General features: G+C 38.6%; 1 protein-coding gene across 3 annotated transcripts in view; it reads right to left on the bottom strand.

The window, feature by feature from the left end:
* The window catches only part of FBXO16 (F-box protein 16), a 56834-nt gene that overhangs the window by 11581 nt on the left and 24922 nt on the right, over nucleotides 1-20331 (bottom strand). For all 3 annotated transcript variants that reach the window (XM_068552507.1, XM_068552508.1, XM_068552509.1), the window contains exons 5-7: nucleotides 16976-17140; nucleotides 13122-13354; nucleotides 7479-7581 (exon numbers count right to left, since the gene is read on the bottom strand). In XM_068552507.1, the coding sequence (XP_068408608.1) occupies nucleotides 7479-7581; nucleotides 13122-13354; nucleotides 16976-17140 (501 nt within the window). The remainder of the gene's footprint in view (nucleotides 1-7478; nucleotides 7582-13121; nucleotides 13355-16975; nucleotides 17141-20331) is intronic.

The raw sequence follows: 20331 nt of genomic DNA on the forward strand, positions 1-20331 counted from the left end.
CTGCTAGTTAACAGTAGAGCTGAGGCTAGAAACCTGGGTGTCCTGATTCTTAAACCATTATTCTTTCCATGACATGAACCAGGAGTCACTTTAGAGAATATTCCTTTTTCCTCCTCTTTTGACCCAGACAGGGATGAGAAAGTGAGAAAGCTTAATAAAGCATTAAGGATTATGCACCATGATCAAGTGGGGTTTATCCCAGGAATGCAAGGATTCTTCACTATATGCAAATCAATCAATGTGATACACCATATTAACAAAATGAAGGATAAAAACCGTATGATAATCTCAGTAGATGCAGAAAAAGCTTTCCACAAAATTCAACACCCATTTATGATAAAAACTCTCCAGAAAGTAGGCATAGAGGGAACCTACCTCAACATGATAAAGGCCATATATGACAAACACACAGCCAACATTGTTCTCAATGGTGAAAAACTGAAACCATTTCCTCCAAGAACAGGAACAAGACAAGGTTGCCCACTCTCACCGCTATTATTCAACATAGTTTTGGAAGTTTTAACCACAGCAATCAGAGAAGAAAAAGAAATAAAAGGAATCCAAATCGGAAAAGAAGAAGTAAAACTGTCACTGTTTGCAGATGACATGATACTATACATAGAGAATCCTAAAGATGCTACCAGAAAACTACTAGAGCCAATCAATGAATTTGGTAAAGTAGCAGGATACAAAATTAATGCACAGAAATCTCTTGCATTCCGATACACTAATGATGAAAAATCTGAAAGAGAAATGAAGGAAACACTCCCATTTACCATTGCAACAAAAAGAATAAAATACCTAGGAATAAACCTACCTAAGGAGACAAAAGACCTGTATGGAGAAAACTATAAGACACCGATGAAAGAAATTAAAGATGACACAAACAGATGGAGAGATATATCATGTTCTTGGATTGGAAGAATCAACATTGTGAAAATGACTATACTACCCAAAGCAATCTACAGATTCAATGCAATCCCTATCAAACTACCAATGGCATTTTTCACAGAACTAGAAAAATTTCACAATTTGTATGGAAACACAAAAGACCCCGAAGAGCCAAAACAATCTTGAGAAAGAAAAATTGAGCTGGAGGAATCAGGCTCCCTGACTTCAGACTATACAACAAAACTACAGTAATCGAGACAGTATGGTACTGGCACAAAAATAGAAATATAGATCAATGGAACAGGATAGAAAGCCCAGAGATAAACCCATGCACATATGGTCACCTTATCTTTGATAAAGGAGGCAAGAATATACAGTGGAGAAAAGACAGCCTGTTCAATAAGTGGTGCTGGGAAAACTGGACAGCTACATGTAAAAGAATGAAACTAGAACACTCCCTAACACCATACACAAAAATAAACTCAAAATGGATTAAAGACCTAAAGGTAAGGCCAGACACTATAAAACTCTTAGAGGAAAACAGAGGCAGAACACTCTATGACATAAATCACAGCAAGATCCTTTTTGACCCAGCTCCTAGAGAAATGGAAATGAAAACAAAAATAAACAAGTGGGACCTAATGAAACTTAAAAGCTTTTGCACAGCATAGGAAACCATAAACCAGATGAAAAGACAACCTTCAGAATGGGAGAAAATATTTGCAAATGAAGCAATGGACAAAGGATTAATCTCCAAAATATACAAGCAGCTCATGCAGTTCAATATCAAAAAGAAAACAACCCAATCCAAAAATGGGCAGAAGACCTAAATAGACATTTCTCCAAAGAAGATATACAGATTGCCAACAAACACATGAAAGGATGCTCAACATCACTAATCATTATGTGATTAAAGAAATACAAATCAAAACTACAATGATGTATCACCTCACACCAGTCAGAATGACCATCATCAAAAAGTCTACAAACAATAAATGCTGGAGAGGGTGTGGAGAAAAGGGAACCCTCTTGCACTGTTGGTGGGAATGTAAATTGATACAGCCACTATGGAGAACAGTATGGAGGTTCCTTAAAAAACTAAAAATAGAACTATCATATGACCCAGCAATCCCACTACTGGGCATATACCCTGAGAAAACCATAATTCAAAAAGAGTCATGTACCACAATGTTCATTGCAGCACTATTTACAATAGCCAGGACATGGAAGCAACCTAAGTGTCCATCAACAGATGAATGGATAAAGAAGATGTGGCACATGTATACAATGGAATATTACTCAGCCATAAAAAGAAACGAAATTGAACTATTTGTAGTGAGGTGTATGGACCTAGAGTCTGTCATACAGAGTGAAGTAAGTCAGAAAGAGAAAAACAAATACCATATGCTAACAGATATATATGGAATCTAAAAAAAAAAAAAGTGGTTCTGATGAACCTAGGGGCAGGATAGGAGTAAAGATGCAGATGTAGAGAATGGACTTGAGGACACAGGGAGGGGGAAGGGTAAGCTGGAATGAAGTAAGAGAGTAGCATTGACATATATACACTACCAAATGTAAAATAGATAGCTAGTGGGAAGCAGCTGCATAGCACAGGGGGATCAGCTCGGTGCTTTGTGACCACCTAGAGGGGTGGGATAGGGAGGGTGGGAGGAAGAAGCAAGAGGGAGGGGATATGGGGATACATGTATACATATAGCTGATTCACTTTGTTATACAGCAGCAAGTAACGCAACATTGTAAAGCAATTATACTCCAATAAATATGTTTAAAAAAAAAAGAGTAAATGGGCATAAGGGATCTTATTGGGGTTTTAAAATGAAATGTTTTAAAACTGATTTACGTTGATGGATACACAACTTGCTAATTTCACTAAAAATTATTGAATTGCACACTTGAAATGGGTGAATTAAATGTTATGTAAAATATGCCTTAAAAAAATCCCAAAACTATCAAGACACTAAGAATCAAGTTATCCTGGAAAGAGGTCAAGAAGGTAACTGCAGAGGCTGGAGCTAGCAAAGCGCAGGAAAAGATAAGGTCTTATCTAAAGCAATTAACAGTAAGCCGGCAATTAGAGGCTTTTATTACTTGTATTTAGCTGAATGCTGTGAATAGCAAGCTGTTTGAAATTCTTGGCCAAATCAGAACCCAGAAAGTGAGGACTTCTAACTTCCAAGAAAAGGTTGAGTGTGAGACAAAAGGTAGTTGTTTGTATACTTAACTTGGTAGAAAAAAGAAAAAAACAAAAACAGATGAGAAACAAGTTATCAGCTGGGGTCCCTGGGGTCCCAATTCCAGGCCCTGGGAAGACCAAAGCTCACCCCCTTGGTTTTTGTGAATTGTCCTGAAGGGCTTTCTAGGTTTCTAGACTTCTTTTTTTTCTTTCTAATACTAGAAAGTGAAGTCATCCTTTATTCCTCTTATCTTCGCATGCCACATCCAATCTACCACAATGCAGAATATGGTCACTCCTCACCAATACCACTGCTAACATGCTGGTCTGAGCTACCAATATCTCTTCTAACTTCTTCCCCTGTTTCCATTCTTGCCCGCCCCCCTTTTCTTATGGCCGTGCCACACGGCATGCGGAATCCTAGTTCCGCGACCAGGGATATCGAACCCGTGCCCCCGGCAGTGGAAGTGTGGAGTTCTAACCACTAGACCACCAGGAAAGTCCCCGGTTTCTAGACTTTTGAGACCTTGCTTCCATGTGTAAATTGAGTAGAATTTACTAGAGAGATGGAAGGCGGGGTTTACATCCCAGTAATAGGGAATAAATTTGATGGGAATGGATGGGTTACTATCCAACACTAACCTGGCCCCTCTCCCCTTCCCTGTCTGAGCTTCTCTCCATCGGGCTGGCTTCTCCTTCCTGGTCTTATCTCTCTCCTCCCCTCTCTCTCCTCCCCTCCGCTCCCCTTGCAGAAGCAGAAGCAACAAGGTCTTCCTCTAACCTCCAGCCTCGGCAGGCTTTCCTCCTCTGGAGCCCAGGTGCCTGCAGTATCCAAGCCCTCGAGGTGTCATCCCTCCCTACAAGCCCCTCAGCGGCTTTCCCCCAAGGAGACAGCTCCCTCCTTCCCCTTCCCGAAGAGGAATCGTGGGGTCAGCTGTTAAGATTAAAAAAAAATTTTTTTTCACGTCTTTACACAAGATGGGAAAATCTCTGAAGTTTAAGACGGTACCCGGCCGTCCTGTGGCATTTATATTTTTTCATTGCTTTGTTCTGCATGGAATTTTGTTATAATAACTAATGGTAACGGGCATTTCCTGATATTTAGATAATTTAAATAAACCACCTTCAAAATTACAACGCATTAGTGATCGAATCTAGGCTTTATTCCCATCTTCTATCAGTGATTCACACTAAAAGGTGGTTCAATGAAGCAGCTATGACGAGGCAGTGCTAGAATTAAAAGGGAAATCAGGTACCCTTGTGAGTGGCAGGCTTTGAGAACTCAAACCTAATGATAATAGAAAACATCACCAACTCACAGCAATATACGTGGATTTGAAACTGTTTCCTTGAGAATGTTTCTGATATGGGGGAGAACTCTCCTATCTGAAGGCTCTAAGTAATGACAGGCAAAAAGTGAAAATGTCTCAGTGGCCTGACAGCCACGCCCTGGAGAGATGGCCTAAGGAATATTCTTTGTACTTTACATTCGTGCTTTTTTTTTCTTCCAACCCTTCCATTAAAAAAAAAAAAATACATTTATTTATTTATTTTTGGCTGCGTTGGGTCTTCATTGCTGCACACGGGCTTTCTCTAGTTGTGGCTAGTGGGGGGCTTCTCTTGTTGCGGAGCACAGGCTCTAGGCGCACGGGCTTCAGTAGTTGTGGCTCGTGGGCTCAGTAGTTGTGGCTCACGGGCTCTAGAGCGCAGGCTCAGTAGTTGTGGCGCACGGGCTTAGTTGCTCCGTGGCATGTGGGATCTTCCCGGACCAGGGCTCAAACCCGTGTCCCCTGCATTGGCAGGCGGATTTTTAACCACTGCGCCACCAGGGAAGTCCCCAACCCTTGCATTTCACAAAGTTTTAACTTCTCCAAGTATCACATACCCCTTTGACACTTAGAGGGGCAAGGAATACTTCAGTGTTCAGGCCTCAGGTCCTTCCTGGGCTTTGGTGATCTGTCCTTCTCATCCTGGCTTTATAACGTGTTCCCGTAAATTTGCCTAGTCACCTGTTTCTCGAGTTCCTCCTGAATCTTCCTAGATAAACCTGTCTAAATGATGCAAGGATTTTCTATCTAATGAATACGGGATTTTCTCCACTGCAATCACACCCAGGCTGTGTCTACCACACTCTCTCTACAGCTGCACTTGTCGGAGTTTTATTTACTCCCTACTTTTCTTATGTCCCCTAACTGAATTTCCTCAATACCCATTTCCTCTCCTCTCAGGCCCCACTGCCACTATTTCTTCATTTTCACAATCACCTTGCCTCATCTAGGAGGTTGCTCTTTTCCTCTGAGGGATGTGGTGGGCAGTGGGGCAAACTGGCACCTCGGGGGGAGGGGGCCTTAGCCAGCTGCAGCCTGTGGTCCAAACAGCAGGCTTATCGCGGACACCATTACAGAGTCAAAAATCCTAGCTCACTTTTGGAGGGTTTAATTATGCCTTGTGCTACTCAGAACTCCTAAGCAGAAACAGGGATTCTCTTTTTTTTTTTTAACCTTTTTTTTCTTTTTTTTTTTTTGGCCTCGCCATGAGGCATGTGGGATCTTAGTTCCCCGACCAGGGATCCAACCCGCGCCCCCTGCAGAGGAAGTGCGGAGTCTTAACTACTGGACCAGCAGGGAAGTCCCCAGAAATAGTGATTCTAATTAGCATATTTACAGAAACAATACAAGTAGATCGATACAATTGTACACTTCACTTATTAATAGCTTAATGGTTCTCCATCATTGTTTAATTTGCCCTGGTTTCCCTTTCAGCTTTAATTAGCACAACTTTTGAAGTTGTTAATTTATAATGACTATTTTCACTTAAGCAAGCCCTGCTAGTGTGTGCCAGATGGTGAACATCAAAAACCCAGAGGGAAGGTTTCTGTTTAGCCTTTGATTTTTGTTTTGTTTTTATTAAGCCAGAGAAAGCTTCGATTGTGCTGATAATTTGTAAGCATACATCACCAACTTTTATCTTCCTTCAAATTCCCTGTTCTCCCCCAGAGATCTCTTCTACTTCTGGCCTAGGAGGGGCCAGGGAACTAGGCAGAAGCATGCCTGAATGGCTTGGGTGATAAGCCTCATAAAGTTATTTTTCTCAATTAATGGTTTTCACTGACAATTTTACTGCTCTATTTTAAGCTTCCCCATTCCCTTGGGCATCTGTACATATGTCTGTGATAAGCCTCATCCAATCCAACAAAACTGGCTCCTCAGAACACAGACTACCCTATCTTAAAAAGCTCATCTCTCTTTTTGGAACATAACACTTGAAAATGCATTTAAACAGAAAGTAATTGAGCTTTAAAGGAGAACTATAAAAGTGATTTATTCATGAGTACACACTTACTCCTCTCCCAATTGACACCCATTTTATATTAATTTTCCTTGAGTGTGTATCCGCAGCCTGTTTCTAAATCTTTACTACTAATAGAAACTGTTTATTCCACCCTTATTCCCTTCAACTTTGCTCCAAAGATTCTCATATGTGCTGAAAGGGATCTATTGGGGGTACAAAACCACAATTTGGGAAAGTCTGCTATGAAATAATAATGCTCCCTAGTCACAATCACTGACTTTTATTAGGTAGTCAATTAGCTATTTTTTAATTAGGGAAAGAAAAGTTCTTAATTCATTTTTTCTGAAGTTATTTGAAATGCACTTTTATAATCATCTTCCATTGGTGGCAGGAAAGCTATGGAAATCATGCCTTTTTCTTAGATTAGTGGAATCTTTACTCTACAGATAAGTAATTTCTATAGAGAAATTTCTATAGGCTCTCCTCCCCCCCCACCCCAAAGGCCTCACAGAAGAAGAAAGAACCAATGATAATAATGCTCCCTTTATACTGTACAGTTTTCAAAGCAGATTCATACACATCAGTTCATCCAAGCTTTTTTCTCTTTTTTTTTTTTAAACAGGTGGGAAAACAGAGGCTCAGAGAGATAAAATAAAGGGCATCTTCAAGGTCACACAGCTAGTCAGTCAGTGTCAGAGACTAGGATTTAAACCACCACTTGATGATTCTGATTAAAAAAAAAAAACAAATTCAGGGACTTCCCCAGTGGTCCAAGGGTTAAGAATCCGCCTTCCAATGCCCAGGACGCAGGTTCGATCCCTGGTTGGAGAGCTAAGATCCCACATGCCCCAGGGCAACTAAGCCTGCACGCAGCAACTTCTGAGCCCACACGCTGCAACGAAAGATCCTGCAGGCCACAACAAAGACCCCGCATGCTGCAACTTACACCCGACACAGCCAAATAAGTAAATAAAAATAAATAAATAAAAAATTTTAAAAATTAAAACATAAAAACCAAATTCAATCTTGCGAATAGGATTAGAGATCCAGCAATTATCATTAACATTATGTTGGGGAATCTTTTGTAAGAAATACTTACCAGTAACTGTGCTTTTCTGAGTTTAGATCTGTCCTGTGATTTATTTTTCTTATCACGTGACTGTCGGTTGAAATCTGGGGTCATTTCGTGTCTTTTCCTTCTTCTGTAAATTGGAAAGCATTGGAAAAATTATAAATATCATTTTAAAGCTTTGGTGGTTGGCATAGCTGTTTGTCCATTTCATTTTGTTGTACCTCTGGTTTAAAAGATTGTCTTCACTCAACTGGAAACAAGCCAAATACCTATCAATAGAGAATGGGTGCAATAAACTCTGACACATCCACACAATGGAGGACTGTAAATTGTAAAAAGGAAGGCAGAATATTTCTTTATATAACTGTGGAGTGATCTCCAGGATATATTGTTACATGAAAAAAGAAAGGGGGATAAAGTGGTATGTACTGTGTGACACCATTTCTTTCAGAAAGGGATGTGTGTGTGTGTATTTGTTTATATATTTTTAAATGGAAGGACTGCACCACGACACTTTGAAAAATAGTTACCTATCAGCAGGATTCCTTTGTGGTCCAGTTAGGAACAGGGAACAGTATGGAGGGGTCGGAACAGAAGCTAGACTTCTCCAAATACACTTTGTTTTGTGTATCTGACTTTGGAACCATATCAAAATTATAAAATAAAATGAAGGAAGAAAATTCCTAAAAATCTAAAAACAAAATGAAACAAATGATCTTATCTCTCCAGTTGGTGGCATTACCCCACACAAAGGAATTACTTCGTGAGACTTTAACATAGTAATTTGTCTGAATAGTCTTAGTAGAATATATCCTAAGGACAAAAACACAGGCAAAGAAATCTTAAACTGTTTTTAGTAATCCTGTTGTTTGTATTAATACTAATATTTGTTTTCTAAAACTATTGTATGTAATAGGACAAAGTAGGGATCCACAAACTACAGCCCAGAGGCCAATGCAGACCCATGTCTGTTTTTGTAAATAAAGTTTTACTGAAACACAGTCATGCTTACTTCTTACATACGATCAATGGCGATTTTCAGGCTGCAATGTTGGAGTTGAGCAGTTATGACAGAGATATGTCCTGCAAAGCCTAATGTATTTGCTGTTCAGCCCTTTCCGGAAAAAGTTTGCCTAAAATAATGGACCAAGGCAATGATCATCAATGGCCACTAACATCACAAAAAGAGAGACAAACAGAAACCATGTGCCTCATGATGGAAGTACCTGAGCATTATACACTCAGGCCTCCAGATCTGACGACTGGTACTTGTACAGGAGACAGAGGAACATGCTGGGAGTACAGTCCCCAAAAACCAGAAGGTGAGAAGGTCTGTAGGATAAATGACCTGATTTCTATAACAAACAAATTGCAAGGGGAAAAAAAAGAGGGCAGAGAAGAAACCTATGGATCAAAAAACCCCAAAAAACTTAAGTGACACATGGACCAAATGTAATGTGTAGACCTTATTTGGGACCTGATTAAACAAATCAACTGTTTAAAAATATCAAACCCTTATGAGACATTCAAGGAAACCTGAAAACTGACTTGATACTTGATTGATTATATTAAGGCATCATTCACTGACTTAGAATTGAAAATGGTATCATCTTATGATTTTTAGACAGAGTCTATCTTTTAAGGAGAGGCCTTGAAATATGTATGAATGAAATAATATGACATTTGGATTTGTCTCCAAAGTAACCAGGGGGAACAGCAGAGTGGGTGAGGTATGAATGAAACCAGACAGGTCATGTGTTGAAAACTGTTAATGCTGGATGGTGGTTATAAGAGGTTCTATTCTCTTTACTTTTGCATATATTTGAATTTTCATTATAAAAAGTTTTACTGGGACTTCCCTGGCAGTCCAGTGGTTAAGACTCCATACCTCCATTGCAGGGGGCCCGGGTTCAATCCCTGGTCGGAGAACTAAGATCCCTCAAGCTGAGTGGCCAAAAAACAAAACAAAACAAAAAAAGACCAGCTTTGCCCAAATATTTCCTGATACTTAATCTTCAAAAATTTCCACCAGCTTTTAATTAAGAAATTTCAAACATACAGAATAGTTGAAAGAACAGTAAAGTGATTACCCATATACTCTCCAACTAGATTCAACAACTGATAACATTTTGTTATTTTTGCTTCATCTCTGTGTATGTGTATATATATTTTCCCCTCCCCTGGGTCATAAAAATGTAAACTGCAGACACTTCATCCCCAAATACTTCACTCATCTCCTAAGATAAAGACATTTGCCTACCTAACCACACTAGTGCCATCATACCTTAGAAAATGAGCAGTAATTCTTTAACGTCATTTTAATATATGGTCCATATCAACTTTCTGCAATTATCCCAAGAATGCCCATTATAGTTTTTCTTTTTTGAACCAGATCCTGCCTCGATTCCAACTGCATTGGTTTGTTATGTCTCTTATGTCTAGAACATTTCCCCCACCTCTTTTTTCCCCCTGTGGCACTGACTCTTGGAAGAGTTCAAGCATCCGGTCTATTTTGGTGAATGTAGCACATGCACTTGAAAAAAAATGTTTGTGGAATTGTATGTTTATCTTTTAAAATCTTTCAGTTTTTGCCTTCTGTACTTTTAGGCTTTGTAATTACGTACATATGCATTTGCAACAGTTATGCCGTTCTGTTTAGTTTACAGATCCCTGTATCATTATGAAATGTCCCTCTTTTTGTTTGGGAATACTCTTTGTCTTGATGTCTATTTTAACTGATATTAACGATCATTCTAGCCTTCTTATGCTTCCTCTTTGTATGGTACTTCTTTTTCTATCACTTTATTTTTAAGCCTAACTGTGCCTTAGTATTTAAGGTGTAGCTCTTGTAAAAAAGCATATAGTTGGTTCTTGCCTTTTTTACCCATTCTGATAATCTCTGCCTTTTAATTGGAGTGTTAAGTACATTTAATGTAATTATTGCCTTTCACAAATAGTATTTGAGTCTCACAGAAAACTCAGGAGACTATCGGTTTTTCTCAGGTTAATGTACCATTCATATGCCTAGGTATCTAAATTTGCCTCTCTCTAATTTACCAACCTGGTCCAGACTAAGGGCCACATACAAACTTAGACACTATCTCCAGGGATACACTGACCAATACACAGTTAATACATTCACAGTGATTCCAAATTCAAGAGTTCAAAAAGATATACAGTGAAACTTTCCTATCCATCCCTGTCTCCAACTTACCGTTCTCCTTGAAGGCAAATGGTAGTATCAGTTTCTTGTGTATATTCCAGAGATATTGTATGTATATAAAAATATGAATGTGTATATATGTATCTTCCTCCTCCACCCATTTAAATGTAAACAGTAGTATTTCTTTCAAACTCTGTTTTGTACCTTGTCTCGCCGCCACCCCCCTCAAACTTTCTAAATTATTCAGCAAACTATTTAGACTTTTTCTGATACAACTAGATGAATGTGAAGTTCATGAATCAAAAGGCTACACTTCCTTTGAAATCAACCATTTAATGAGTATTGCAATGATAGTCAGTGGTAACAAAGATGAGTAAGGCATAGTCTGTGCTCTCAAAGAGCTCAATTCTTGCTGAATTAGGGATACCACTCTCATCTCACCTCCAAAGGACCCCAATGTAATTTGAATGTCACCAAGTCAGCAAGCCTTCTGGGATCACCCTTTCCTTTTTTAGCCAAATAATATCCTTTTAGAAGCCATCCTACTAAAAAAAAATGCTTACTTACTATGTGTCAGGCACTATTATAAGCATGCTACATATATTAATCCTCACAGTGATCCTATGACTTAGGTATTACTATTATTGCCATTTTACAGAGGTGGAAATGGGCACAGAGAGGTTAAGGGACTCCCCAGGGTCACACAGCTAGAAGTGTGGGAGTCTGGATTTGAACCCAAGCAGTATGGCCCCTGAGCCTGTACACTGTCACTATCTTATGCTGCCTTGATGTTAATCTGTTGAAATAGAACCTCAGACTACGAAAAATGTATTAAAACATTTTCAAAAATTTCAAATTTTGTTTCCTTAATTTCTTGTTTATCCTGTGTGCGTGTGTGTGTGTGTCTGTGTGTGTGTGTGTGTGAACAAACGAACAGATACATATGTACATACAGATGTATATTTTCTTACTCTCTTTTCTTTCTACATTATGGGTAGGATACTAGAGACACTCTTTTGCAATTTGCTTTTCTCACTTAACTATGTACCCTGGAAATCACTCCTTACCAGTTCATAGAGATCTTCCTCATTCATTTTTACAGTTGCCTAATACTCCATTGTGTGAATGGACCATACATAGTTTATTCAACAAACACTCTCCTATTTATGGGCACTTAAGTTATTTCCAATATTTCAAAATCATAAACAATACTGCAATAAATATCCTTGTGCTGATGTACTTTTGGTACTCAAGGTTGATTCCTAGAAGTGGGATTGCTGGGTCAAAATAAATACAGATATCTTTTGCTGGATGTTGTACAATTTTTCTCCACAAGGTTTGCGCCGATGTGTATTCCCACCAGCAGTGTATGAGGGTGCCTGCTTGCCCACAGCCTCACCAACAGAATATATTGTCAAACTTTGAAGTTTTTGCCGATCAGAGAGTTGAAAAACGGCATATTTTGTAACGTTGTGCAAAAAGCAACACTGGGAGGATAAACCAGAAACGCATGAGATTTGTAAGTGGGAATGGGGTGGAAAAGATGAGTGTATGGTAGAGTGGAGGAGATGGAGGGGGTGATTCTCTGAGTCCACCTTCTGTACGCTTTTTGTATAGTTTTACATAGTTTTAACTCTAGAATCACGTAACATACTCACACTGAAGGGGATATTTAAAGAAAAGAACCCACATGACTTTTGAACACAGTAGTATGAGTATATACCCAGGCTAAAGGCAAAAAGAACCAGAAACAAATATTGAATTCTAGTTAGTAGATTTGTTTCGATAATGATATGAGTTAGCAATTCTGAAATTACTTTCAGAATTTGTTAAGTAAATATATACTCTGTATATTTACTATATATATTACATTTTATATAAAATTATATATGTACATATAATATATAATCAAAATTATATATGTATATATATATGGAGATATGTATATGGAGATGTACATATTTGTATATCCCTCCCTCTGTCACAGAAGGGAGATACAAATGTGGAAAAGGAAAAGGAAAAGACTAGAATGAACCTTACGGTACTGGATTGGAATTTGAGGTATTAAAATATTAAAAGAAGCTGTAAGGAAAGCATTACAGCTACAAAATGCAAACAAATCCTAAAGAACTGGGCAAATTTACCAATAATAGTTCATTTACTTTTCAATTACTTTTTGCTTCTACGTAGTGAAAAGCATTTGTATTTCACAGTAAGTTCTGTTTTCATCTTTTCATAGACTGAAGTGCCAGTCGATTGTTTCTAAAAGCAAAGAGGTGTGGGATGGGGAGAGCGGGAGGGAGGGAGATGTAAGAGGGAAGAGATATGGGAACATATGTATATGTGTAACTGATTCACTTTGTTATAAAGCAGAAACTAACACACCATTGTAAAGCAATTATATTCCAATAAAGATGTTAAACATAAATAAATAAATAAAATGGCTGTATAATAAAAAATAAATAAATACATAAAAGCAAAGAAGTGGAGAAGGGCATGACTCTCACCCTTGCCAGCTTTGCTCAATGGGGCCACAGTTGTCCAGGTAATTGAAGCGAATGATATCAGTTGGATGTTTGTCAGAGGATCGCCAGGGTGGGAGTTCTTTCTCCCCTGGGTGGTTCTTCTTTCTTAAAGAGGAAGAGGACTGGAAAGCTGATGAAGGGGACGGCTTTTCCTCTGGAGAACTGCTTGTAACTGGTTGAACATCAGCGATCACAAACCCATCTTTTGGAGGTGTCTAGAAGAAGAAAATTAATTATTTCTGTTCTCAAAATACTATAAAAATAACAGAAGTAAAACAAGGAACATCATCATCACCATGATGGCAATGATAATGGTGACAATGATTATAGCAGCCACCAACCCAGGACTACTTGCTATGTGCCAGGCACTGTCTCAGAAGTGTTCATGCGTTACTTTATTTAACCTTCACAGTAACTCTAAAAGGTAATGGTAACTACTCCCATTTTACAGAAGAGGAAACTGAAATAGGATAAACTAATTAATTTGCTCACTACTACTACATAAGTATCGACACAGGGTCAGAATTTGAATCCAGGACTATCCTGCTTCAAGTCCACACACTGAACCTCTCTATCCTGAACTGCCCCCTCTCCTACAATATCATTGTACAGTTTTCCACAACTGCAGTTAATTTATTCATAAAAATATACACATTCCAAAAAAAAAAAGTACCCCAGCCCTAAGTATACCTAAAACACAGAGACAATTTCGATTATGTAGGGGCAGACTTCATAGATTTTATCAGTTATCAAAACTTCAGCCATTCGCAAAGAATACTTCTGCTTTAATTGCCCAAAATGAAAGTCTATTTTTTGTGTATAAAATTCATAAGGTTTTTATGTGGTTGTAGCCTAAGGGAAGTGGTAGTGGTATGCTGAGAAGCCATTAAAGGTTTAATTTTTGTTCTTTAAGAGATTAGGGAAGCTTTGCTCAGTAAATTGGTTTGCTCGACTTGTTTGTGAAAATTAAAAAATTCCCCAGTCCCTCCAAGCAGAATCAGTTAATTTCTTATCCTTGTTTCAACTGTTCTTTGTATATATTTCTATTACCAGATAGCACTTAGTATTCAATGTTGTAATTATTTGCTTGTCTGTGTCCTGGGCCACTAGACTAGGCTTCCAGAAAGCGGGGTTAAGACCACTGTACTCTTAGCACCTAGCACATAACAGTATTTAATAAATATTTACTCATTTAGTGAGTGATTGTAATTAATAGAGTAAGAAGACATTTTACATTTATATAACTGATAGCTCATTACTGGTTTAGTATTCAATATTTTGTGCAGATCTCATTTTAAATGGACATTCAGGGAATTCCTTGGTGGTCCAGTGGTTAGGACTCTGCGCTTTCACTGCCTAGGGCTCGGGTTCGATTCCTGGTCAGGCAACTAAAATCCCAAGCCACACAGCGCAGACAAAAAAATAAAATAAAATAAAGTAAATAAAATGGACATTCATTTCATTTCTCTGAGTTCATATTGAATGAAATCTGTTTTTGCTGGAAGAGGTCTTGTTTAACACCACTGGGAATAAATAACACATGATAATAAAAAGCAATTTCAGGGGAGAAAATTTAGGCGTGCATGCTAGTAACTATATATAAATAAGCATCATTAATTCTGAAAAGTACACAATATTTGACCCATTAACAGAATAGGTAATAAAGAAAACTGATGACTTTTCTGTTAAGTAAACAAAAATCTTGTTCCCTTTACCCAAAGTCTTTTTGAGAATTTTAAAAATCGTGAATGTTGAAAAAATTTTGAATGCTTTTGTTTGCATATATTGAAATGATCATACATCTTTTCTCTTTTATTCTGTGAATTACATGGATTGATTTTTGAATATTATGCCAACTTTATTCTCCTTGGATACATCCCACTTGGTCATCATTTATTATTTTTTTTTAATATATTACTGGATTTAATTTGCCAATATTTTTAAAGGATTTTTATGTCTGTGTTCATGAGGGGTATTGGTCTGTGGTTTTGTTTTGTTTTCTTGTAAAGTCTTTACCTAGTTTTGGTGTAAACGGTATGAGTTAGGCAGTGCTCCCTCTTCCTCTATTTTCTGAAAGAGTTTATGTAGAACTGGTATTAAAATTGGTACATTAAAAAGTACTACCTACAGAAATTTAATACTAAGCAAAGATGTGGCAATTTTCTTGCATCAGAACTATTCATTATTTTAAAATATAGTTATGCATAAATATTTTGTGGAGAAAGAGTTATTGCTGAAGACGAAGCATTAAAGTCAGTATTATATATAATACTCAAAACCTTTTTTCATTCTACAAGTTGGTTAATCACTTTTCTCTCCTCTGCCTCAGACCAGCCTATGCTTCAGCCATTGAATGCCATTTCCTGCCTACAATTGAGAACGAGAGTCAAGAAAAGCCTCATGGGGACTTCCCTGGTGGCGCAGTGGTTAAGAATCCACCTGCCACTGCAGCGCATACGGGTTTGAGCCCTGGTCCAGGAAGATCCCACAGGCCGCAGAACAACTAAGCCTGTGTGCCACAACTACTGAGCCTGCGCTCTGGAGTCCGCGAGCCACAACTACTGAGCCTGCGTGCCTAGAGCCCGTGCTCCGCAACAAGAGAAGCCACCGCAATGAGAAGTCCGCGCACGGCAACGAAGAGCAGCCCCCGCTCGCGGCAACTAGAAAAAGCCCGCGCGCAGCAACGAAGACCCAACGCAGCCAAAACTAAAAATAAATAATTAAAAAAAAAAAAAGTGTTTTGATAAAAAAAGTCATAGTTATTGTAATTTTTAAAATAACTTGTCTACCAGTTCAGTTTAAAAATTTCTTTTTTAAAGAAATCCTCAGGGAGAACACCAATTATTGAACTCAGAAAGACTAGTTTTATCATTGCAATTATAACAATATTAATTACGCATAGTTTATTACTATATTAAATGTAGATGGATTCTTCTTCGAGCAAACAATAAAACGAAACCTAAATGAGCACGCTAAATAGTCAGTTCAGGAGCCGACTATTCATATTTCAAACGGATTCTTCAATTTGAAAAGGATTCACGGCAGCTTTTTTACAGAAAACCCCTGTGGTTTTTAAAATCATTCAAAAATTTTAATTCACACATAATTTTTCAGGAACTCATCTACTGTACAAAACAATGCATAACTCTGTAAGTATATATTAGGTCATGCCATAAAGAAAAAGCTCATAAAAATTTCCCATAAGTTACCTAATTAACTGTGACTAAAAGAATGAACATAAACATCGGTTATAATGCATGCAAAACCCCTAGAAAATATTATGCTCACATTATTTCCTTTTTATGATTATATGTAAATGCTTTACATTGCTAGTTTCTAGGGTAAAAAGAACTTTAACGTGCCCATTGTGCCCTTCCCTAATTACTAATTTATTGCAAAACCTTCTTTATAAATGATACAAAAATAAACTACAGCTCGTCTGGTAGAATCACAGAAACTTTGAATCAGTTACGTAAAGTGTGATGACCCACAGGTACTAAGGACTGCACACTCCCCCAGAATCCCAGTGTCAGAACTCTGTGGTATAGGCATCAGAGACACAGAAATCCAGGAATCTGAACAGAGTGAGAAGCTCCCAGTCCTCACCTGGGTGGAACTGTGGTTTGGCAGTGTCAGGTGACAGTTCTCAACTCACATGGATACCTTGAAAGGCGCCATCAAGTTCTCAGAAAAGGAGAATTTTAAAGTCACATCAATAGTATATTTCCTTTGAGTCAACTGCCTTCCCCAACTTCCAGATTGATCATTTAGTCTTAGTTCTAGAATTCCTACATAGTGGATGTTTGTAATTTTGTTGCTTCTTTCCCCGAATTTACCTTGGGCTTGGTAACATGGAGTTCTTTCACCATTTGAATATAGTGTTTCTTCCATATACCCTGCTCAAAGGGAGTTGGAGAGAAATTGATGTACCAGTTAAACCGTAAACATTTGAGCATCCAGAGCTGATCCAGTTCAGTTAAGTTCTTCCAATGCCAGCTCACCTGGAAAAACAACAAAAATTTTAAAAAACAAAAAACTATTCAGTTTACATGCTCACTTTCTCTAGGTTTTGAGCTGTCCCTTTCCTCCAAATCACAGCTTAGTTACCTCCTGCCTGAAGTGCTGCCTAGCCAGGCAGAAGGATTTTTTTAATGTTAATTCAGACTTAGAATCAGAGTCAACTAATGTTTATTGAGCACCTATTAACCATTCTCATAGCAACCTAAGGAGGGAAGTATAATTATTATTCTCATATTGCAAATGAGGAAACTGAGGCTCAGATAGACTTTGGAACTTCCTAAAGGCTCCTGAAGGTCTCCATATGAAAGTTATATGAAAGTTACAGAAACTCCAGTTGGCACATTGCTTATTCTTTTCATGATATGCTTCCTTTTTTCCCTTCATTCTTATGATTTAACTAAATATAAATTTTATAAAGGGAACACCATTGCTAATACTATATTGGAATGTCCTAAATAGCCTTTAAGATTCAATAGAGCATTAAGTATTTGTTCTATACATTCCATTTCCATAGCTTTCATGTCAATCCTACACATCCAGCAAATAGTGGAGGTGACCCTACTATGTGTAGTAGTACTTACAATAATTTACTCCAGGTTTTGAGTAAGTCTTGTTAGAAACTAGAGTCGAGTCCATATATAAAGTTGAGACTAGGCATTCTATGTCTCTTATCAAGAGTTGCAAAGATGACAGCTAACCTTCAAACTCAAATTTCATCCTTGGAAAACTGGTTTCTTTTTCAAGATTAACTAAATAATGAATAATGTTTGAGTGCCCCCAAAATAAGCAGAACACTCCATAATGGAACTTGCTACCCATCCATCCATTTATCTATCCCTCTCTTCCTCCCCTCTTCCGTCCTATCATGTCTAGGATTGTTTTACGTGCTGAAGATGAGACGTGCAGGAGAGAGGCATGCCGGAGAGGGCACAATTAGAAGCAATGACAGGTTCAGGAGCTGGAAGGAGGAAAAAGCTTAGAGGATCTGATAGAGCCCTGCGGGCAGAAACAAATCACATCTACTTTGTTCAACCAGACATGAAACTACACAGACCTTAATCTCCGTATGGTTAGTTAACTCAATTCAATCGAGAGGTGAGGTTTGGGAAGGAGGGGATGGGGAGAAAAGTTGCTCAATTCTCACTCTTTTCCTCTGAAAACAGGAAACTTAGATCTGGTTTAGACCTGGGTATTTAAGTTGGGGGTCCCCCCACCGGGGTAAATAAAGTTTTCTTTTCGTTGTTTTTTGTTTTTTAAACTAAACAGGAATGAGGAGAAGGGTAGGTAAGAGCTTTCAAAACTATAAGACAGGGACTTCCCTCGTGGCACATTGGCTAAGAATCTGTCTGCCAATGCAGGGGACACGGGTTTGATCCCTGGTCCAGAAAGATCCCACATGCCAGGAGCAACTAAGCCCATGCGCCACAACTACTGAGCCCACGTGCCACAACTACTGAAGCCCGCGCGCCTAGAGCCTCTGCTCCGCAACAAGAGAAGCCGCCGCAATGAGAAGCCCGCGCACCGCAACGAAGAGTAGCCCCCGCTCGCTGCAACTAGAGAAAGCCCGCACGCAGCAATGAAGACCCAATGCAGCCAAAAAAAAAAAAAAAAGTAAACAAAACAAAAAACTATAAAGCATCCCCCACCATATTTTTAAACAGCTCAAAGCTCATTTTGGTGCAATGACTTTACTGTTTACTTTAAATCTAGCTGAAGAACAACTGCTTCACAGTCAGTTCTGGGAATAAAATACGATGCTGAAATCTTGCAAGACTGACATATGGTGCACATAGATGAGAGGATTAGTTATTTAAAATAACATCTCCCTGGAATGATAACATTCTCATTGTGAAACATTTGGAAAATTCTGAGAAGCTTGAAGAAAAACAATACCCATAACCCCATCAATCAGAGATGACCATTATTAACAACTTGGTAGAGTTCTTTTCCTTGCCATCTGTTTTCTAGGCATATACGAAACAAAACTGGGAAACTCTGTATACAATTTAAGATCATGCTTTCTTCATTTTACACATAATAAGCATCTCTGTTCTTCCAAAACATGTTTTCTAATGGCTGCACAGTAATTCATCATATGACTGTATGATACTCTCCTATTATTGGGCATTTAAAATGCTATGTTGGCGACTTCCCTGGTGGCGCAGTGGTTAAGAATCTGCCTGCAAATGCAAGGGACACGGGTTCAAGCCCTGGTCCGGGAAGATCCCACATGCTGCGGAGCAACAAAGCCTGTGTGCCACAACTACTGAGCCTGCGCTCTAGAGCCTGCCAGCCACAACTACTGAAGTCCACATGCCTAGAGCCAGTGCTCTGCAACAAACAGAAGCCACTGCAATGAGAAGCCCGCGCACCGCAACGAAGAGTAGCCCCCGCTCGCTGCAACTAGAGAAAGCCTGAGCGCAGCAACGAAGACCCAACACAGCCAAAAATACGTAAATAAATAAATAAATTTATTTTTTAAAAATGCTATGCTTTTTTTTTTCTTTTCCTTTTTTTAATATTTATTTATTTATTTTCTTATTTGGTTGTGCCAGGTCTTAGTTGCGGCAGGTGGGCTCCTTAGTTGTGGCAGGTGGGCTCCTTAGTTGTGGCATGCATGTGGGATCTAGTTGCCTGACCGGGGATCGAAACTGGGGCCCCTGCTTTGGGAGCACGGAGTCTTAACCACTGTACCACCAGGGAAGTCCCGCTATGCTTTTTTAAAAAATTGTTTCATTTTTGGAATAAGTAATATGTGTACATTAATACTAAATTCAAAGATACCAAGGGGCACACGGTAAAAAAGAATTCTCTCTCATCCCTGTCATCTAGCCACTCATTTCCCTCCCTGGATGTAACCATTGTTACCAGCTTCTTGTGTGTCATTCTAGAATATTAACAGATATGGATATACTCTTTTTTTTCTTTCCAAAATGGTAAGATAACTCTGCACCTCTGCTTTTTTCACTGATGATATATTGTGGAGATGGTTGCAACCGGTCCCCTATTAGCAGACACTTCCATTGTTTCCAACATTTTGCTACTACAAACTATGCTGCAATATTCTTACACAGACATAATTTTTGCATGTGTTGAAGTATACCCATCAGACAAATTCCAAGAAGTGGAACTGCTGGGGCAAAGGGAATCTTTATGTAAAAATTGAACACTA

This window comes from Eschrichtius robustus, chromosome 10 (genome assembly GCF_028021215.1).
Source record: "Eschrichtius robustus isolate mEscRob2 chromosome 10, mEscRob2.pri, whole genome shotgun sequence".
In the NCBI taxonomy this organism is placed as follows: domain Eukaryota; kingdom Metazoa; phylum Chordata; class Mammalia; order Artiodactyla; family Eschrichtiidae; genus Eschrichtius; species Eschrichtius robustus.